This window comes from Rousettus aegyptiacus, unplaced genomic scaffold, assembly GCF_014176215.1.
Source record: "Rousettus aegyptiacus isolate mRouAeg1 unplaced genomic scaffold, mRouAeg1.p scaffold_m13_p_12, whole genome shotgun sequence".
NCBI lineage: Eukaryota > Metazoa > Chordata > Mammalia > Chiroptera > Pteropodidae > Rousettus > Rousettus aegyptiacus.
Genome location: NW_023416287.1, coordinates 51,650,027 through 51,673,568, shown reverse-complemented (window position 1 = coordinate 51,673,568; position 23,542 = coordinate 51,650,027). Strand labels below are relative to the sequence as shown.

The following is a 23,542-nucleotide window of genomic DNA, read 5'->3' as shown; positions in this document are numbered from 1 at the left end:
GGGTTCTCAAACTGGGTTGTGCATTAGAATTAGGTGAAGAGATTTTAAATAATAGTGATGCATGGGGTACAACTCAGACTACTTAAATCAGATTCTGATGTAGAACCCAGACATCAGTATTTTAAAAATTTCCCATAGATAATTTTAATATGCACTTAGAATTGCACCCCAAGGCCAGGATAGAAAATCACAGAAGTCAGATTCAGAAAATGGAGATAATTCTCCCTATCCATAAAAAGATGATCTTTCATGAATACATTATTTTGACCAATTTGAAGACCATATAAGACAGAAAGAGCAAAAGTAGAGTTGGACCAGAAAGCAGAAAAATGCAAAAATAGAATTGATTCTAGTTATTTATAGTAGTTACATTCATAAAGTCACTGTGAACAACGAATTAGTGAAGACTGAACCACTGTCCTCTAGGGGAATACAGGGTTAGGTTCCCGTGAGCCTCTGGTCATAATATTTTCATCAACTGGTCAATATATAACCTTGTTTTATGTTTCTGCTTAAAAACCTTTTATTTAACATATATTATTGCTCCATTCACATTGAACTCACAACCAACAGCACTCTAACTTATTCCTGAATGACACTTTAACTAACACGCCTGGTGTCCCACACAGCACATCACAGCTTTCTGCTTAGTGGCACTTCAGTACTATGCCTTGGGACCATTTTAAACAGAAAACTCACCAACAAAAACACAAAAAAGCAAAAATGTGGCACTGAATGGGTTGTGAAAAGGACACCTGTTTACAGTATGAGAGCTGAAACAAGAGAGCAGAACACTGCCTGTTCACCCTCAGCTGGGAACGTGGACAATGAGCCACTTGAAGTTTTCACAACTCTGCGCCTGTCTGTGAATGACTGAAAGTACTGTTAATACTGATTTTAGAGTTACAATAAATTTTAGCAAGTAGGCAAATCTGCAAATATGAAATCTATGAATAAGGATGATTGACTGTAGTAAGCTTATATGCCTATAAAACTAGGCATGTTAACAAAACAACAATCCTGGCACTGCACAAGTGCCAACGGGAACTGCAGTTTGGTTAGGTTTTGGAAACTTACTATTCAAGTAACCACAAGGGAATATACCTCTAATGTGGGCTGGATCCAGGTACATCACAAAAGGTTCTGATGGGAAATATTTGTGCACAGAAGATGTACCTGGAACTCTTCACATACTATACATCTACCCTTCCTGTGTCTGCTGGCCACTGTATGTGGGTTTATTTTCAAAAGTTAATGAGGATTTGATATTATCTACTGCTTGGGGTCATCCTTGCTATTTGTTTGCTATTAAATCAAATAACTGAAACTTGAAACCATTTGCAATAAAATTCCCATTTTATAGTAAATAAACATAATATTCTTAGAGTATCATCACCATTACTAGCTCATTATTTACATTTATAATTCCTAATTTTCTCCTAATTGTTCATAAATCAGCAGCTTTTGATAGAAATAGATTTACTTAGGAGCCAATCACCATAGAATAAACATGGTCACATTCAAAATCAGAGGGCATTAGATTTTTTTCCCACCACTTTTAAAATTTTTATTTTATTATTAGTTTCAAGTATATAGTAGATTGATTAGACATTTATATGTCACCAAAAAAATACAACTAGGCTTGGAGTCACTGACTTGAAGTTTTTTCACCTCCCGATACAAACAGTATTACTTTACTTGGAATGTCACTTTTAAAAATTAAATTACATATTTCCTTTTAAAAATAATTGGACTTCTTTCTAAACTGGTCAATTACTATTTATTTAAAGTGGGACATGATAAATAAATAAGAGGATGAAATCAAATTAATAATTTACTCACAAAAATACCTCCCCTCCAAAATAAAAACCTTTGGTTATATTTGTAAACAAATATGATTTGTATATGCCTAGCTGAGACGATAAAACTCTCTTTTGTGCTTTTCATAAAACAAACAATAAAACATACAAATTGGCAAGAATTTAGGGCACAAAAACTTTCTGGGTTGTTCGTGGGGCTTTCTCCAGGACAAAATAACAGATTGGTCTATAAATCTGGGTGTCATCAAGAGTCCTGGACAGTGGTCAAAGGGGTCCCCTAGGTCACTCTCCCCCTGCCCTAAGGTCGAGGGAAGTGAGCAGAACACTGAACACTCCAAAAGGACTTCTTTTCCTCTGGGGCTTGAAGCTTTTCAGAGCTGCACCTTTGACAACCAGGGTTAATCATCTTTGTTTCTAAGAAGTTCTTTACATCTAGCCAAGTTCCTTCTACAATTTCCTCTTTTCGTGATGGCAGTGGATCACTGAGGTACGGCCTCGGCATAACAACTTAGCAGACACTTGAAAGCAGTTACTAAGCCAGTTGTTGGTCTTCTCCAGTCTAAATAACCAAACTGCTTTACTCTTCTGCAGAGGACATGTTTCCATCCTTTAATCATTAAAAAACAAAAACAACTCCAACAACAACAACAAAAACCCCTTTCTTGTGTGTACTGCAATTTCTCTGCACTAAACACAAAAAAAGCAGTGACATTCGAGGAAAGTACGGTACGTTCAAAGTATCACCTTTTTAAGCTACTAATGTTCTTTGGGTTCATCATTGTCATTCTCTAATGACAATGATGAACCCAGAATTTAATAAATAAAAAACACTTTTTTTTTAACGAGTCTAATAGAGTCGACTTCCAAAGTCCCTGGTTATCAGCACTAACTTTAACTTCCCTAAGCTACCACCTAAACTTCTATTCAAAGTGGCTACCACCTATCATTTGTCTTATTAACAGACCGGAAAGAGAGTACTGGCTTTTTTGGTTCATATCATTTTTGGTGGCTATTTATTTCATGTTTTTGTAATTTAGTCTAGTATCTGCCATCTTCAGAACCAAAATGATCTTTATTTCCAACAGAGATAGTTGACATAGGGTAAGCCAAACTTGACCAATTACGATGACATTTTTTATGATCGTAAGTAACAAGTGGTACTCTTAATACAGGGACTACAATATTTAAATCAATCTGAATGTGAAATTTTTGTCTCTTAAAGCTCCATTTGAATGATATTGGTGTTTAATGGTACAAGAGTACTTTGGTAATAGTACTTTTCATTTATTCTGCATAAAAGGACACTTTTTTCTAAGTAATTTGAATGGATATATAACTTTGTCACTTTTTAGCTGAGATTAGAATCATCAAAAACATAGTGATTGTGGTCACTTTCGATATATACCTTTCAAAGGAACTTCAGAAAACCAAAGTAAGTGTAATTTCTTTCTTCTTTTCACTACAAGGACCTAAGCATTTCATGTATACTACTGTTTGAAGAATTTTTTTCCCATAAAGGCCTAAGTTTTCATTTTCTTCTGTACTGTTTCTGCTTCCTTGACAAATACCTCACAATAAAGCAGTCTTGATAAGAAATTAATCAATATGATGCTAGAAATATGCAGTTTTAAAATACTACTTCTTTTGGAAGACAGACAATGCAAGATGATGTCTAAGGGTCAACAGTCAGTTTAACACCACTGCCACTTGTGGGTCCCAAACAATGGGAACCTCGAAGTATTCAACACCAGCTAAATCCTGATACTCTGACGGTAATTTACCGAGAACTTTTCTATATGAAAGCTTTTTATTTAAAAAAAATACTCTGACCTCATTTTCTCCTATTGAAAATCAAATAAAATTGGTTATAAATCAATTAAAATAACGTTATATGTATAAAAAATCAGTTATAAATAAAAATCAAATACTAATTATACCAATAAAAGTCTGATGTAGTATTCTCAGAATAAAATATGTCCTGAAATGCTGTCAACTACAGATCACGATTTAGTAAAACATTAGACAACCTCCATAGCCTTCATCTTGCAATTGATAAGAAACATTTAGTGTTTTTAGGGCATTTCTTAATGTAGCAGAAGCATGTGCAGAACAAGTATCAGTTCATTAAGATAGTATATATCAATTTCTCCCAGTGGTGAAATCTAGGTTTATGGTTAGAACAAGCCAATGGACACTACAGATCCCTGTGGCATGTTCACTCCAAGCACCATCTGATGTGACTGACTCACTCCTTAGCTACCTAATCATTACTTTGCAGTTTTTCTTTAGCCACTGAGCATGTCAGCTCAGGTTATATATAGACAAGTGGTGAGATTCTCTACCCAGAAGCTTGCCAATTCCTTTCCCCAGCTGCAGCCCCTATAGAGAAGCGAGGCCAGTGAACAGAAGACAATTGCAACCCACAACCCGAATACTGACCTCTTCAGGTACAAGCGGTTCAATCATGGGCGCATCCTCCTGCCTGGCAGCTAGTCGCACTGGGGAGGTAGAAAGCCTCTTTTCCCATTCATTCATGATGGCAGTGTCTGTGGAGGTTTCTAAAAAGGTTCTTTTCAGCTCACTAATATTGGTTTGATGTTTCATCAGGTCATCTTGAGTTTTATCTAGTTCCTATATTCAGAACATAAAGAATCCAACAGTCAGTGCTTTATACTTATTTTCCTTTTTGCGTGTGTGTTTTTTTTTTTTTTTCAAGTAATGTCAATTTCATTACTGATCACAGCTCATGACACTACCACAAACACTCTGGTGAAAATGTGATATTTCCAAGGAAGAAAGAGGAAAAAAAATCTAGTTCACACAAGCATAAAAATAAAAAGTTATAAAGATAAAGTGTAAAGTGTGTAATTCACATGTAAATTCACAGGTAACCGACAGAATTAAAATAAATACACACACAGGAAAAGAGAGGAAGGAAATCAGAGTAAAGTGAGAAGTCATCCCCACTTATTCACAGGTGAGAGCACGAAGTTCATGCATCATGATATGAGCCCCCAGGTATACCACAAAAAGAAATCAACACACACAAACATGCACTGGTATATACCAATACCAACCTCTAACATAAGATTACTATGTTTGACATACACATTTTCACCCTTTATTCGCTTAATCAGACTATTCTGAAAAAGTGGAGAAGAAAGGGAAAGGTAAGGGACATGGTAGTCACGGGAACAAATGACATCCTCCACACTGCACCAACAACATGGTAACCAGCTATGGAGCATGCTGGAAGATTTGAACACCATAGAGGAATAATGACTTATCACACACTAGGTTTTACTATTGTTTTATTTTTAGTTTTCTACCTGTGCCTTGAGCTCTGCATCTTCTTCCTGGTCCGACTGCCAGCAACAAGAAAGAGTGGGAAATAAAGTCTTACCATGCAAGTGACTCTTAAGACTGAAGAACTATATGGCCTATACAAACTTCCTAAAAGGGGGACTAGTTTGCTCTTGCATATAAATGCCGTTTCATTCTTATATGCAAACCACAACATTCTCATACACAAATTATGAAACAATAAGGATATAGGAGCAAAAGAGTCCCTGCTCGGTGAGTCTTTCCCACTTTATCCTGGAGAATTCTAAGTGTGATGAGTGCATGCATGTGCTTGGGAGGTGACAGCAAGGGCTTGGTGGGCTGTCCTTAATGAACACTAGAAACGTTTCAGGAAGTGTGAGGAGCCCCACTGAAATTAAAGTTCGTAAGAATGTTTATGATTTACCAAAAATGATACTTCCCTTGTAATGCATGAATCTTCACACAACAATCCTATGAGGTTAGCTATTATTATCCCTGATTTGTAGACCACAGAACTAAAGCTCAAAGAATTTAACACAGAGGTTCCATACTTAAAAATTTCTTGGAACCTGGAACTTCTTCAGCCCCATACACTTACGCAATTTAGGAAGGGAGAAGGCAGATATGGAAGAAGCAAGGAAATTAAAAAAAAAAAAAAAAAACCAACTACCATCAACATTAACCTCATTTAAAAAAAATGCAGATGGGATAATTTTTGAGGTTTTAAAAAATACAATGAATTCATCTAAAAGCCATTTTGTTATCCTTACTTTTCTAATTTTAAGGACTCGTCTAATCCTTGGACTGCTATCTGAGTACCAAAAACTAGGTAGCTAAGCCAAGCCACATGTGCACACAGTCGTAAAGCTGTGTTTCTCCTCTAAGGCACTGTGACCCAGGACCTCAGTTTTATGGCTCTGTGCTGCAGAGGCAGCCCAGAGCAAAATTACAGGCGAGGAGAAGACGATGCCTAAGCAAGTGGCCATAAACAAATCAGTCTCTCTGGGTCTCAGTTTCCTTATCTGCCAAAGGGGACAAGACTGTCTACCCGGCATGCCCCACTCTGAACTACTGTTTTCTGGCTCCTGAAATAAAATAAAGGAAATTATTTATCAAGCGTTAGTGAGCACATAGGTAACTCTAACACCATGTTAGCAATAGGGTATTTCTTAAGTGTGAGGTGGGTTCACAGCTCTTTATTTTATTTTTAAGCCTCACAGCCTACTATGTTACATGTACTTGTTTGCATGCCTCAAATGTTATACAACAAAACTTTAAACTGCTATATAAACTTAAAGTATTATTATTTTTCATTTATAGCACTTAAAATTACAATGAAATTTAGTAAATGCATTAACATGTAACTCATAATTCTTATAAAATCAAGATGTAATTTGTTTTATTGTGGCATAGAAAATTAATGTTTAATAAATTTACATATGATTGCTTAAAGGAACCTGAAAAATAGTTTTACAATATTATTTTTAATTTAAAAAATTATGATTTTGAATTGAACCCTGGCATTCCCAAAGGCAGAAACTTAAAACTCCATTTTGAAATGTTTTTCTGAAGACATTTTCAATATTTTTAGTTTTTCCTAAATACCTAACTAGAAAATATTGTTATTATTATGTGAAAAACAACCATAAGTAAAAATTATCAGAAAGTTAAAAAATAAATCCTGCCAGTGCTATAGGAAATAAATATCTTGACTTTCATTACTACAGATAAATATTGTTTTAACAGAAATTTTCATTAGTTATTGATAAAGAAGATCTAAAAAACAATATAAGCTACACATGTACACACATATTTAATGTATCCTAGATTTAATAGAGGATATATAATACCATAGTCTCCTGTCACTCTTCCATATGATCACATTTTTTCAATGAAGCACTAACAGTTATTTAATTTTTCTTACTTAGAAAATTCAATTTTTTGAGTGACTTATACTATATCCAATCTACAAAAATGAGTTAAGAGAAGTCTTACAATTTTAACAAGTATTATTTGACCATTTGGGAGCTAAATAAGTATCTATATCTAGTCAATAAGCTAATTAAATCAGTTATGATGCTCCTCCCCCCCACTCATCATGGCTAGCATACAAAAACTGCCTCTCATTTGGGATAGGTGAATACTTTTTAAAAAAGTATCAGTTTAGCCAAATATAATCCTAAAATTGACAGTCAACATCTCCTGGTAACTCATTAGGAATGCAAATTCTCCATTCCCACCCCAGACCTTTTTCTGAAGAGAAAGGAAGATGGGACCCTCCAGAAGATTCTGATGAAGGCCAGAATTTGAGAACCACTGGTCTAGGCAATAGAATATATTTAATTCGCACTATTAAAATTAGAATTTATCTCCACTTTAAAAGCTAATAGGCAAAATTCCTCAATGTAGTGTCTCCTCCACCCCTACACACACACACAGCATTTTCTTTAGGCAACTACTAGCCACCCTCGGTTATTATACCAACCTCAGTGGCGGTGGTTTCTCCATCAGCAGCGGTATCCGTGCGCTCGCTGTCAGTCTATTGATCACAGAAGTGATCAAGTTCCAGGAGGAAGGCAGAAATAGAAAACAAACCCATCTGGTTAAATAGGTTATGGCATGGGCCAAATAGCTCATATTTTTTCTGTGGTCTGAATCATACTACCTTCCCACAAGAATGCAGGTTCAAGCAAAAGCAAAAGAAAGGCCAGAGCTAAGTTTCATCAGCAGAGCCACTCAGAGGAAGACCAGAGGCGCACACAGCCTGCGGGAACCACAGGAACTGCATTAGCCAAGCTGACCCGTCTGGTTTCATGTCTCAGGAAAACCAATTTGTCTTTCTTTCCCCCCCTTTTAACTAAAACCCTGGAAGATCTTCTGAAAATGTTTAATGCAAAAAAAAAAAAAAATCAATGTTTATATATGTTTCTTATTCTAGTAATATTTCACACATTTGAAAGGTAAATTAAAGTGTAAATTTAAATAAAAAGCTACTATAACAGTCACTGGACTTTCAGCCCCTCATTTATAACATTTTGATCATTTATATCCATTTATGACCATCAGGCTGTCTGCATTACCTATTAATTAAAAGCACATGCCAGTGACTCACAGGCATATGTTTTATATATGAAAAATGTAACCCAATTTTCAAGTAGCATTGCTAACTATTTTTTAAGACTATATGTGTTGATTTTGCCCCACCCTCCAATATAAAGAGGTACATCAAAGTATATATCTAAGCATCTTGTTCCAAAAGAAACCCATTCAAATGAAGCAAATAATAACTATTTAAAAAAAGAGAGAAAGAGAGAGACATCTACTTAGAAACAAATAAAACAAAGCACAGCATTTGACAGCCTAAATGTTCAGGGGAGAATTATAATAGTAATTTCAGGACTGGTTTTTAATGTATTTCAAAGGTTTATGATTTAAAACAAAAACTATTTTCTCTGGAGGAGAGTAGAGCCATAGCCATTGAAATTGGGACATCTAAATAGTTATATGATATTAACTGACTTTCCTTCCATAAATATCAGCTAAGCATTATTAAAATTCTCTTGAGCAAGACGTGTGATTAATATTTAGAAAACAAACATCAAAACCGGGGGCTCTTAAAATGATCTCTCACTCCCCAAAACTAGGAATGTCAAGAAGGGAAGAGTAGGGCAGTGTTATTTATGTTCACATAACTCTGGCTAGGTTGATTTCCGGGCATTATCCCAAACTTTCATTTTATATATTCCTAAAAGCAAAGGGGTTGGAATTCATGCAATGGTGTGCCTGGGGTTGCCAGTCTGAATTAAGAAGAGACAGGATATTGTTCAAGTGTTCAGAATAACTCAATATCTTAGGCTTTCAAGAACAAGTAAGCATGACCGTGCTCAATGTGCTAATGAGTTGTGTTAAAGATTTCAAAAGTTCTTGAAAGTATTTCTCCTCCTATATAGATTATTTCCCTATGGCTTTAAAATTTACATCGGTAATTTTCCAAACATTTTACTTTTAGATTACACTTGTAGTGAAGAATGAGGGATCTGATGTCAAAATGACATGAGCTCAAATCTTTGCTACAAATTTGTGACACACTGGGCTGTTTTGTATTTTAATCCCAATTTCCTCCAGGCAAAATGGGGAAAATAGCCCTAGGATGAGGTAATGGATACTAAATGCTCTATACAATGTCTGACACACACAGAGCTAAAAATAATTATGATAATTGTAATATGTTGATAGTAATATGTTACATAATTATAACTACTCTTTTTTCCTACCCGCACAAACAAATAGCTTAGGCTATATCTAAACTCCCTCAAATTTCTACTTAGCATCTAGTCTGTAAGACACTCAAAAACATAGTGCCTGGTCAATAAATAGTTAATAAATAGGGTAGTAAAGGCTGAATAAAGCAGCTTGGATAGCAATTGTCATTTATATAATATGACTAAACAAAACTGAAAAATGCATAGCACATCATAACTACCACATAATACTATGTTAACGCAATTTAAAATGTTAAAATCAAGTGATCAAGTTTTTCCTCCAAATGTGAATCCATCTCTTTTTCTTTTGCATCATAAAAAATCCCTCAGAAATTCACATACAATTACATTCTACAGTATGGAGAACTAAATTCATTTCACAGGTAATTTGATATTCTTCCCCTTCTTATTTGACCATTCTGAAAGTACAAAAGAAAAAAAAAATCATTGGTCAACAGCTCTATAGTTGGAATTGATTAAGCCTTTCTACATTGGGGTTCACTCTTGAGTAAGGCTGGAACTCATTAAGCCACCACAACATGTGAAAAATGTAAGCAGTGATGATAAAATATTTTTAAAAAATTATGGTCATTAATGCTTTTGTAAAACCAAAGTCACAGAGCTGATCTGTATGTTATGAAGTCACCCAGTTTAGCTGCCAAAGTGCTTGAGGCCAAGAGAATGAAACAGGCCATGTAAACAAATGACTACGTTTTTCTAACTGAATGACCTACATATGAGTTCTCTAGCTCAGCTTGAACTAGAGTGTACAGTTCTTAACACTTGGCGTTAAGAGATGACATTGAACAGATGGCCAAATATGGAGGCTTGTGTCAGGAGAGCGGCCATGGCTGACCGAGGCTGCAGAGGACAGCTGAGAAGGTGCCATGACGAGAGCTGGTTCACAGTCCGAGAGTTTGCAATAATAAGGAGAGTCATGTACTAGGAAGCTCCAGTCCCGTGGTCACTGGCTTACAATGAGTACTGCTGTGATTTGTTTTGCCAATGTAATGCAGACATGCCCAAGTTTAACATTAATTCTCATGCACTGATTACAACAAGATGTATACCCTGGATTAGGCACAAGATCTGTGTGGTTTGCTACACATAAGTTCAGTTATTTAGAATTCAGAAAATCATAAAATGGCAATCTTTTTGCATTAAGTTATCTTGATGACTTAACTCCACTGCTAATGGAAAAATATAGGTCTAGGTTGGAAACAAGGTATTATTATAAATAGCCTTTATAAGATTGTGTTCTTAACTGTTGTATGTTCTAACCCTACATTATTTAATAATGTTGCCACTGTGAGAAATAGTACTATTAAAGCCTAAGATTTAAACTTGTTTTCTCTTAAAATATTTTCTACACATATAAAATATTTTTTCTATATATATAAAATATATAGTTTCATATATATATACTAAGTCATATATGACTCAAGATCCTGGAAAAGGGCTCTTCTGCAATATCAAATTGAAAAGCTTTAACTTTTATTTGAAACATCTGCAAAACGGTTCCCATTTTTTTCCTTTGGCTGCAAAGAAATGGTTATAATACCACTAAATATAGACACTTACACACTTGCAATACTATATACTCACAGGTGCAGCTCACATGATTTCTAGTTTAGCATAGAACTGAAAAGACTTTTCCTTTTAACAGTGTCACTTTGACTTTGTAATTTTTTTTTTTTTTTTTAATGCTAGGAGTACTGGGCTTGTCTCCTGCCACAAACCCCTTCTTTTGTGGGAACAGAAGAGCTGGAGTGGCATGGGAAAGGTCTAGTCAGCAGGGTAGGTGACAGCCAGGAGCCTCTGTTGGCAGCTTCTGTGCTTTTTCCCTGTGCTCTATGTAAAGTCTGTCGAAGGAAAACTGCTGGGCTGTTCACACAGCTATGAAGTAGTGGGACAGGAGGGCAACTAAGAGCAAAAAATGCTGGCTAAAACATCAACTCACCCGTGTCTCAGAGGAGGAGACATACAGGTGGCAGGCCTTCACAGACGGAGGCTGAAGGCTTAAGTCTTTTCCCCACTAAACACCTGCCTGGCTGAGAGCCACAAAGGTGTATCCAACTTCCCTGGTCTTTCCAAACTGTTCAAATGTGTGTGGGTTTTTGGCTCATGATGTATTTGAAAGAATCCATCCAATATATGCATTGGCATAGCTAGTACTGATGAAATTTCAGCCCATACTTACAATGTATAGAAACCTTAAGTAAGTCTTTTTCTGACCGTGTTTGAAAACTGGTATCATTTCAATGGCAGTTCTATCTGATCCTGTTTCTGGCCCTACCAATGACTGGTGTCATGCAAGTATTTTAAACTGCTTAAACCTAACACACCCGTGGGATCTGGCTCTGAGCAATGATGGCAGTCTGGCAGTAACGGAAGGCAGGAGTAGGAACATTTCAGGATCCCCAGGGAGAAGGGGCATCTACAATTTTGTAAAGCTACAAAATGACACCCCCCTCCCATGACAGTGTTCTCCCTCACCTCACCTCAAGTAGCATTTATCTATCATGATATCAGGATACAGTAAGTCCTCACTTAAAGTTGTTGATGGGTTCTGTGACTTTAAATGAAACAACATGTAACAAAACCAATCTTAACATAGGTTAAAGGAGGTAAACAAGAGTTAAGTTCCTACAGCATCTTATCAATGCTATAAGGAAAAGATGTTGAACAAAACAATGTTATTTGAGGACCTGGTGTACATTTTGGTTAACACTCCGTAAATCTTGTCGAAAGTTATGTATCTGTCTCATGTGCAATTTACTTTATTAAATGGTAACTGAACAAAACCTTTAGCTTAACACCCTGATTTTTCACAGGCTAACAGGTTATTTAGAATTGACTTCCGGCTGGGTCCTTCACCACCCATGTAATTTAGTGGGTAGCAGAATGATTCCGGGCTGGGCTCAGACTGCTACATCCACATGGCGTTGTGCCTAACCCTGGGGCTGGGTTGTACTCCCCAACACACAAAACCTCTTCACAGATTGGCACAGACAATAAATGAGGCTCTGAAAGTAGGACCACTATCGCAGCAGCCGTCTAACACTGTTGCGGACCGAAGCCCCGACCACGACAGGGAAGTGTGTTCTATGCCGAGGTACACACCTCTTCCTCTGAACTGTCACTCGGGTCATTGTCTAGTGAGGCACTCAAGGAGGCCGCCTTGGGCTCCAGGTAGCAGAGGCACATAGCCAGAGGGAAGGAGAGAGTGAGGGCATATGGCACTGAGAAGGAGGCGGAGAGCAGAAAGAAAAAGATGAAGAGGAAACAGGGCACGAGGGAGGGGGAGCGAATGGGGAGATAATGCTGCAAGCTCTGGGGGAGGAGGTTGGTTTCAGACAGGTTGGGAAAAGACAGGTACCCATCATCATCTAGAAGAGAAGGGAATGACTCAGGGAGCTGCAAGGAGAAGGAGAACAGGGTGGTCCCTTTGCCAGTTTGCTGTTTGTAGCTAAAAGCTACATCTTGGTCCCCTAGGTATGGCTTCCCTTTGCCCTCGGAGTCCACGGAGGGCTCTCCGTGGACATGCATGGTGTCTTTAGATGGCTCGAGGCCTGGAAGTTGGTGGTCATTCTCCTTACACCTCCTACGGAGCTCTGTGGGAGATGTAGGGGGACAATGGTCTGATGGGGGATGGAGGGGACATGAGTCAGTGCCAAGCCCAGGTGACTGATATGAAAGAGACAGAGAGAGACAGAAAGCAGCAAACAGAGATGCAAAAGGACAAAAAGAAAACTGCAATTAGTTAATTTTCTTATGTGTATCAATATAAAATTGTAAAACAAGAATTTTAGACTAGGGCTGTTAATGAATTTTAAAGTACTCGAGCTGCATGCCAACACTGCCACAACTGGCTACCGTTTTCCCACCAAAAAGACCATCAAATCTCGGGCGAACTTTTTAAAAATTCAAAACGGAAGAAACTTACGGGCAGTTTCAAACTCTACATGTTTCACATGATCCAAAATTTTTGTTTAGATCAACAGCTCTAGAAAGTTTTAGGGTTTTGAGAGTAAACATAATGCTGGTAACTTAAAATCAAGACTTTCAATACCTTTTCCTGATCTTCAGCTAACAGATCTGTTACTATCATTCAGTTGGATTAAAAATTAAATCGAATCCAAATTTTGATTATTTAATCTCTAGCAGTACCTTTCTTTGGTTAGTTAATTACATTTGAAACAGGTAGGTTTCCGAATTAAGAAGTTTCTGGCCCCACTCCTATCTGATAAGCAGTTTCATTTGAGGAACTTAACAATTACCATTTTAGAAAGTCTGACTCTCCACAAAAAAATGGAGGTTCCTTTGAAATTCTTATTTTGGCTTCTTTTTCCATGATCTAAATGAAGCCTAAACTCCAATCAGTGGTTTCAACAAGATAACTAGCAAAAAGAATGTGTTTTCTTATAATATGGCTTATAAGTATTTACTTTGTATTATTTCTGGTCCATAAATAATAGAAAGATATAATTTCTCAGCCTTCTGGTTTTTTTTTTTTTTTTTTTTTTTTTTCCTAAAGTAGATAAATGGTATGTTTCACCCTCCTGGGGTTTGGGTTCTTAAGAGAATGATAAAGGCAGCTACTCCCACGAATGTGCTCCCCAATGAGCTCAGGCTTCTGCAGGGAAAGTGAGGCTCTTTACATTCTCTCTGGCCCTGGCAGTGTTAATGACCACGGCCAGTTTCCTCTGCAGATGACAGACGGCTGGTGAGCAAGGAGAGGAAGAAGGAAAGCAAGCAAGCCCCAAACAGGATGTGTGCATAGCACTGAAGCTGCTACTGCCCAGGGAACTCAAGATGATGAGGTCTCATGCAACCCGAACATAATCAGACTTTTGGTAGTCTCTGTGACACTGTGTATGTGTGTGTAATTGTGCGTGTATGTGTGTGTACACATATTTGTGTTTTGCCTAGTGATCTGATAGCATGGAAATTTGTGGAGGTTATCTAATCCTGACTTGGTAACTATAGAAAAAGTGTCAGAAAATGCACAAATAAAATTATATCATGGATATGTCAAGATTTACATGTATCCTTAGTATTAGACAAGTACGTCTTTTCCTAATTCTCACATGTGACGTTAAACACTGTGTTTTAAACCAGGCTTTGCACAAATCTCATTCAACTGAGAATAATATAGAAGTTACAAGCTGACTTCTGCATGCAGACAGTTGTTCCCATAGTGGCAGAAGGCTGCCCTGTCGCTGAGGTGATCATGGCTGGGAAATATGCCTCCTCTCTAAGGAGTAGGAGACCACTTATCTAATTCTAATGACAATTTTCAGTAACACATTTTAATTTTGTTTAAAAAATGAGTACCCTCTACGTTTCTTTTTGAAGATAGAGAATAAAATTAAGGTTTAATCGTCCACGCTGCACATTATTAAGGTTTTTAAAAGACACCTTTGGCACTGTGGAAAATGGAGAAAGCCACCAACCTACTTTGGCACTTGGTCTCAGCCACAACCTTTTTGAAGCACTTTTGGGTTAAAGTGCTGGCTTCTCAGCGACTCAGATTGTAAGAGTCCTAATTTTCTTTTTTTTTTTATTTTCCCATGGCATAAATGGCACTGAGTAACAATTGTTTTGTGCTACATGTTACATAAACAACTTGCTGTTCTTTTAAAATCAAATAAAGCGAGACTGCCTTGGAACAACTAAAAGTCATTTACTTTTATGTGCCACTTAATGATATTTACATATCCATGAGAATCATATGTTGGCATGTGTGATTTCAAGAAATCATGGAACACATTTGCCGTTCAGGTATAGTATCTTCATGTCCTATTTAAAAACTTCCTTGACTTAACTGAAACTGTAAAAACAAAATTCAGAACGAAGCACATTTTAAGAGCACCAGTGATCCAAATATTCTTGCTTTCATTTCCTATCCTGTTTGGCAAATAATTTTATCTTAAAAAAATGATGGACTGTGTCATTTGGAATATCCCAATGTAACTACAACAATAAGTTTCTTCATCTATCCATTTAGCTGACATTGTTATATTCTTGTCAAAAGGAACATTTTTCAATAGTCTTCCAGGTGGTGGGTACCTGCCACATAAGTCTATATTTAAGAGCCCATGTGCAAAAGAACATTTTGAATCAAATTTATGCAAGTTTTAGCATAGCCTGTAAAGTAAATAGCATTTTTATTCTGTTATTTTCTTTCACTCTGCGCCATGTACATTGCAGGAGCCACTGTTTTTCCGTTATTATTATGGATAAACCTCCCAGTTTGTTTTCTGACTTTTAGGGAGCTGCTCTGCTACGTACAAAACACCTCACTGGAAGCAAGTTGTGTATTTTTAAACTTTTACTTTTCTAAAAAGTGGCTTTATAGTGCTGGATCACCAGAAATCATGTGACATTTAAAAATAAATTGAATTGTGTGAAATAAAGTTACAAATTTAATGGAGGAAAAAACACCTTAGAGAAATAGCTGCCAAATTCACTTTCCATCTTACCTGGCAATCTTCTGCCTTAATATCATTTTCCAAAACATGCCCACTTGCTACTTTGATGATTAGATTATAATCATAAGACTAAGAAAGGAAACAGTGTATAAATACACAGTCTATATCATTTATTTACAATCAGAAGAATGCAATGTAATCATACTGTATATCTGAAAAATATACAGTACTTGGGTAGGAGAATGGGGCCAGAAACCAAGAAAATAGCTTTAGCGATAGCTCTGAAGTGTGAGCCCAAACAGAAAAATGTAGTATGTCATTAAATGTACTTTTAAGAAATACAGACAGGACAGCTGTTGAAAGTCTTACATAGCATGTCAGTTGTTAAAATAAAAATGCTCAAGAAGTTAAAAAGGAATCTTTCAGAGGAAAAATGTTGACAAAGGAAATAATTTAAAAATTGACAATATGAATGTGACTAAAGCTGAAATATGAATTAGCCTACGTCTAAACACATTCCTGGCTTATATCTTTAGTATCAGTTGGTAGTTCTCAAAAGTCTGAGCAAGCTCTAGGAGGCAGCCTGGGAGATGTACCTTTCCCTCGTGCCGTATTGCTGCAACAGGCGTTGCTTCCTCCGCCTTTTTCCGTCTGTCCTCTTCTTCGTCACGCTCTTCCTCAGCCTTTTTCTCTGGCGTCACAGTAGTGATCAAGTTGGTCTGAGAGATGCCCTTTGTTGTGGCGTACTGGCCAGTACCAACCTCTGCAGCAGACACAGAATCCTTCATGTATATTTCATGGTTTTCATTCACTGACGCTAAAAGCAAATACAATTGAAGAAATAGAGTCTGAAATAGTTAAGCCAGAAGACAGATAAACACACCACCAACTGTCCCATTACAAAAAAAAAAGTATCCCACGAAATACCATTTGTCTTCAAAAGACAAGCCAGTGCTGCAGGTACCTTCGTCTAAGCGCTATCATAAACTCAACTTTCTATATCAACTACATTAGCATTTTAAAAGAATTTAAATGCTCATCTCTTGAAGCCACCAGAATAATTTTCATCTGTTCTCAGAATCTATGGTGAGGATGTGTGTTAGGGAGGCTGAGCTGCCACTGAGCCTGTTACCCCACAAAGTAACTAACTGGCTGGGCATCGGCACTAGACACTTAGTGGCAAGTTCCACAACTGCAAGTATTTTCAGTAGACAACTGATATACTACATTTGACTGGGAACGTATTTTTAGAAGTGCCATTCTCCAAGGAGCACTGAAATGTTTTTTTAATTATTATTATTAATAATGGTTGAAAAATCTACAATATAAAAACCACATGGGTAACAGTAAAAATTAACCATCTTAGTAGAGATTATATAAAATTCAGATGGCAACTCCACTCAACTAAAGTGCAGAAATGTTTTCATTTCTACTGTACTCTAAAAAGATATGCGTACATATCTACCATGATATGCATATATTCATTCATTGCTAATATTTGGGAAAACAAGACAAACATTGCTAATGAAATTCATGCAAAGGCAAAGCATGCAAATATAAGAGATACAAGGTAGAGCCTTTCATCACAGCTAAAATGTCTTAGTGAAAGAGATACCTGATTCAGTTAAATTTTTAAAATTCAGTACTCATTATTTTGGGTTTTAGGTATCATAGTATTTATTGAAACTTAAAACTACTGCTTTTCCAATTCACAGTAGCTAATCATGGGGAAAATGTAATCTGTGTTCATGTTTTAGGAAGTTTAAAACATAAATGTAAAAAAAGATTCTAAAATCTTTTTAATAGTAAACCATTTCACTAAAATACTTTCGCTAAGATATTTTATATGTCGTTATTCTGATGAAAAAGCTCACATGAAACATGGTTTCCTAATGGGTCATTTAGGCTGTTCTGTATAAGATGCAACCTTGCAGAAAGCAGTTTATTCCAACATGCAGCCAGAGCTCCCACGTCAGCAGCACAGAAAACATACTAGAATTATCAGGACCCCGAAGAGTGAGAGACAACACATACTAACATCACTTTTGGGCAGGGAGGAAGAGACAGCATGATATTAGTACATTTATTTCACAGTTGTCTTCTGTCTTCTCAGCAATCATTATTACACAAAAGGCCATAAGGAAAACAACATTTACAACAAACGTGTTCCCTTTGGTACACATCACTGAATAAAGTGAACAGTATTCAGGGAAAAGGAGCGATTCTATAAAAGATCCTCCAACAACTGACTTAATGAACACACAGTTTACAGATTCTCTGAAGGAGAGAGAGGAGTGAGACAACGCCAAAAGAAAAGCTTCAACGTGGACACGGATATGTCAATATCTTCATTCGCCTCAAAACGGTCCTAAAAACATTTCATGACAACAGTTTGGCTCTAAGTTAGATATTCTGAAAACAGGAAACTCTTAGAAGACAGAGAATGGTAACAACTTCCTGGGCCGGCTGACAAAAGCCTATAAGGATAATTATCAATATAATTATTGAGATAACCATGATTGGATCTATAACCACAGTGCTTTGACATATGGCTTATTCAGTCATTGAGATAACCCTATAGGGGCGACCTTACTCCCATTTTATGGATGATGACTAAAACCCAGACAGAGGGAGTTTATATAATTCACCTACTACTACATAGGTAAAGGGCCTGGACTTCAGCTTGGATTTATCTACACCAGGTATGTGTTCTTTCTACTTCAATAGTAACATACATACTAGAGCACTAAAAACACAATGTTTGCTTCTTCTATAAACCGTGTATAACGTCTTCCATTAGAAAAATACAATTTTTTTAATCAAAAGATTCAGGGAATATGTTGAGCCACCAACCACTCTGGAGTATGGTGAGAGAAAGGGAGAACTGAGACTATGGCAAGTGGTGGCAAAAAAGGTAAGGAGGACGGTGATCTCAGACACTTGTAACTATTACTTATTTTTGTTTATGTTTTTGCTTATTATTAAAATCATACATACACACTAGAAACGTCTAACTATGTGCACCAGACAGGCCTTCCATCAAACAACTAAGCTCCAGGTGCTCTGAATTAGAAGACAGAGGTCTGGCCATGGCCTGCTTCCTTAGTTAAGTATTAGTATAGCCGTCGTGACTTGTAGCAGAAGACACATGTGCATGTAACTATAGATACAATACAAAACTGTCACACAAAACAAAACCTGCTGAAAACTCATGATTACGCCGTTCCTTAAACATTATTTAAGTGATTCTCTCCCTGTTTTACTTGCACATTTGACTTAACAGTAGAGAAAATTTACATAGCAATGCTTTTCCAGTCGATCTAGTGTATAATTAATACTAACCAGGAGGATTTAACTTAGAGTCCTTTGTTCTGTTATTTAAATGTTATCCTTTCTATCAGCTATTATTCATTTACTGATAAGAGTCATGTTTTATTCACAAAGTTTTTTTAGAAACAGATAAATTTTACTTACAATTTTTTTTTTTTTCCTGAAACGAATCATCTAAGACAAATCTAACGATCACTTAAGATCTGCTGGCAAGGGAACCAAATTACTTACAGAGCATTTAACTACTATATATAGAATGAGAGCATCTTTCTCCAAATTCAAGGTACCAGCTTATAAAGGCTATGCTCTTCATTCCCTAAGTACCCATTCTTTTATGTAATTTCATATAAATCTACGATACAAGACATTAGACTCACAAAGGTACTTTTGAGGATGTGGGGTTAAAATCTGCCATTTAGCCATAGGCCAACAAGGTTTTTCATTGCATACTATCCAAGATCTGTTTATAAAAAGTTCATAATAGTTTTATCCTATTGGGTAGCCACCAGAGATTATTAAAGGCCAGGAAGTGAAGCCTACCTCCATCCAAGCTGCGAGACATGGTATAACGTTTGCTGGACGAGCGTTCAAAGTATGGGGCTGGGCGATCTATCAGCGCACTGGCTCTTCTTGTTTGGGCTTGCGTTCTGCCGCTATAACGAAACTTGGAACCCAAGGTGAGGAATTTCTTTGGAGGTGCTTCTGGTAACAACAGTCTAAAGGTATTAAAGGAAAAACACTTAATAGAAAGACTATTAAGTCAAATATTAAGAAATCTAACTTTTTACTCTGTTCTAAAAGGTAAAGTGCTTCGTGAACAAATGGATCAACACCCAATATGCAATTAAATGAATCTGATTTTATAAGAAAAAAATCAATTCACACAATATATAGCAACTATCAATGTTACAGAGAGGCTATGAGCAAAATGGGTCGGGTTAGACTAGCAAGCCTTACTACCCCATTAAACTGGAGAGTCTCTGGTACTAAAAACCCAAAAAGTAATTAAATAGGTGATGGCAGTGAAGGAGAACAGTGATAAATTGTTATTGTGTGGACACAAATTTGTATTGTCTGCACATAAAAGGGTCCAAGGTTATTGAGATATTACTGAAATAGTAAGGAGTGGATTTGACATACTACAAAAATAATAAAAAGACACTAAAGATAAAGAGAAAGGGGAGATAGGGGCAGATAAGTATAAGACACGTTAAAGAAAATTCTTCAAATTTAGTCAGAAGTTCCTTTAGGATTTTTTATCGAGAAATCTAGTGGCAACAAACGTGAAGGACCAGAAAAAATATTCTTCCACATTCTTCTTCTCAATAAATTTTCAGTATGTGATTCCAATCATTCTCATTCTTCCTTAGAAGGGAGGGTGGCGGGGGAAAGATCTCTACCTACCTGAAAAATGTATGGTGTTCAACACATACTTTCCATAAACGCTTGGCAGCTCGATGGTTTGGCAGCTTAAAGCCAATGGTACTTTCAAATTGTTCAAACTAAATTCAAAAAAAAACATATAGAAGAGCAGAGTCAAATTTGGAATCAGAAATAACGGGAAAGTAAATAATTTACAAAATTATAATACTACCCACAAATTTTTTACTCACTAAATCGTATGTGCAGAATTCATGCTATCTACATTTACTTATTAAAAAGGGGGCGGGGGACTTCTTATATCTATCTCCTTAAAATACTGCAGGTATGGCCAACCACATTATGCATATAGTAAATATTTTATGTACTCGTATGGATCTTATGAAAACTAAATGCAAAAAAGGCTATCTGGATTCCTTCCAGAGACCAATTCGTCCTGATCTTGTTTTTAAGCCTAATGATCATGGTTCTCCATGACATTATGACTTCAACTGAGAGGTACAGAAAAGATTTATAGCTTACAGTATTCTCAGGATAACATTTTCTCCTAACATCTGGTCTGGAAATATGCATATATCCTAGGTATTTAATGACTTGATATCAAATATTGCTGATGTTATTTCTGCATTCTAGTATGGATTATCATGTTAAATGCTAGCATTTTTTTTTGTTTATATATAAGATCAGAGATTAGAACATATTTTCATATTTTTCAGCACGTATAGTTCAGATGATATTCCTTTAGCCATTTGATTTTTCAAGGTGAAATATCTGATTTCCTAATATATTTCATATTATTATTACAGAGACTCATTATTTTAATTTTCTGAAGACAGTATGAATCAGGCCACCAGAGGGCAATCATCTTAAATATTAAAGGCTTCACAAAAGAGCACTAAACTACCTGACTACTGATATGATCGATAACAAAAGTAATTTATGTGGCAAAGAACCAAGGAGAGGGGTTCTCTGCATGGCATATGATATATACTTATGCTTGACCTCTATTTCTTGATTGTTGAGAGGAACCGAGCAGGGATAGCTTGGGAAATACATCACAGGTTTCTTTAACTGCAACTGCCATTCCCAATTTCTTACTGTGGATGTGTGTGTACAGTGGTAGTCATAAAAATCACTACTGTCGAACAGACCCAGTCAATGGACAAGCCAGAGTACTATAGATCTTAACTAAACCACCCTCCATGTGTTCATTTCTCCATCTAGTAACCACATACCATGCTAAGGCCAGGGGTTTTAAAAGAATCAACTCGCTCCTATTGCAAGAAGCCAGGAAGATTCTCTCAAGGATGACAGAGGCCCCTTTTAAAGCATTTTTAAATGTTTATCTATCTCTCTGTACTTTGTATCCATTTCTTTCAACCTCTTCAGGGCCTTCTGCCACCAAAAACTTCTCATTCTTCTCAGCTTATGACTGTAAAAAAGGGGAAGGAAACAACTTTCTTTGAGCCTGGTTCTGCCTGAACCCTCTCATCTCGCTGCTAGAGAAGCCTCAGCTACTCGGCTAATTTACTCCTTACCTTTCACTCCATCCTGCCAGGTTCTCCTAACACCTTCCTGAACTCTTAAATGCCACAGCAGAATCTGATTGTCAGCTCCAATGCATTTTTCTTAGTTTTTACCCTGTGCCTTTTCTATAATATTTGGCACTGCTGGTTAACCAGGTCCCCTGAATCTCATGGCCTTGTCAGCATGACTATTTCTGACCCTCCTTTTCTTTATCTGGCTATTATTCTTATTCTCCCTATGATTCTCTTTTGACTACCCCTCTCTCAAAAAGTGGTATTGCTCAGAGTTTTTGTTTTAAGGTCTGTCTCTCTCTTTTTTTTAACTTCTCTTGTTCCTTGGGTAACTGATTCCACACCTAAGGCCTTCAATAAAATGTATAAGTTGATGACTCTGTTCAAGTCCTGTATTTCTTACTATGCAAGAATCATCCCCTGAAAAAATTCTCCAAAGGAATTTCAATCTTTTGTTTTTAATTCTTCCCTCTTTCCTCACTTGTCTAATAATATCATCTCCATCAACTTCTCTCATGCAAGCTGAAAACTTCTGATTATCCAGGACTCTCCTCTTTTTATTCTTCTTTCATCCTGTCTCTAAGACCTACTGTTCTGACTCTGAAGTCTTTCAAACTTGCTCCTTCCATTCTATTCCCAGAAATTCTGCCCTACTTTAAGTCTCATCACATCATATTACTAAGTAGCTGAATGCCATTAAGAAATCCATCATTCCCAGATATTCATGAAGTTGTGTCATGTCCTAATTTAAAACTTTCCATGGCTCACTACTGTGTCCTAATGTATTTCCCCAACTTTCCCTTCAGGCCTCTCACAACTATGCTCATTCCACGTCTGTAGAATATTATTTCATCCATATTATAACATTGTAATTCTAAGTGTGTAAGTATGTTTCTCTGCTAAACGGAAAGTCCCTTAAGGACAGAAACAAGGTCATATTTATCCTTCTATTTCCAATGCCCAATGTGGTACCTGGCAATAAATATATGTTCAATAAATGTTTAATGACTCCAAATGAATACACATTAGTTATAAGTTTAACACGCAATCTTTAGGAAATATTTTTAAAATTATTGCAATTTCAGGTATATATATAAAAGGTTATAGATTCTTTCAGTTTTAAGAGACAAATATGACTTTACATTTATATTAAATGTGATTGCTTGCTTTACAGTCTCATATTTTAATTGTATTTTCCACTAGTAGGTAGACTGATTTTGAAGACAGGACATAATTCTATATCATGCCAGAAAATGTTGAGACATAAATGAGCTGCAGTCTTAGAGCTTTGCCTTCATCATATAACTACACTGATTAGAAATGAAGATATTTATTAATCATCTATTAAGCAGATAATAGCGGATATTTACTACCTAGTATGTAAAATCCATTAAAGAGGATACAAATTTAAGTTGATCATGGCTGCTCTTGTCCGAGAAATAAGGATTAGTTAA

At 36.5% G+C, this 23,542-nt stretch overlaps 1 protein-coding gene across 25 annotated transcripts in view; it reads right to left on the bottom strand.

The window, feature by feature from the left end:
- EPB41L3 (erythrocyte membrane protein band 4.1 like 3) overlaps window positions 1–23,542 on the bottom strand; it is a 208,975-nt gene that overhangs the window by 10,661 nt on the left and 174,772 nt on the right. For 9 of the 25 annotated variants that reach the window (XM_016120918.2, XM_036229872.1, XM_016120915.2 and 6 more), the window contains 7 exons: window positions 20,575–20,672; window positions 19,711–19,886; window positions 16,437–16,657; window positions 12,530–13,093; window positions 7,630–7,683; window positions 5,150–5,185; window positions 4,260–4,451 (listed from right to left, as the gene is read on the bottom strand). In XM_016120918.2, the coding sequence (XP_015976404.2) occupies window positions 4,260–4,451; window positions 5,150–5,185; window positions 7,630–7,683; window positions 12,530–13,093; window positions 16,437–16,657; window positions 19,711–19,886; window positions 20,575–20,672 (1,341 nt within the window). The remainder of the gene's footprint in view (window positions 1–4,259; window positions 4,452–5,149; window positions 5,186–7,629; window positions 7,684–12,529; window positions 13,094–16,436; window positions 16,658–19,710; window positions 19,887–20,574; window positions 20,673–23,542) is intronic. The other 16 variants (XM_016120924.2, XM_016120931.2, XM_016120933.2 and 13 more) reach the window with 6 other exon arrangements.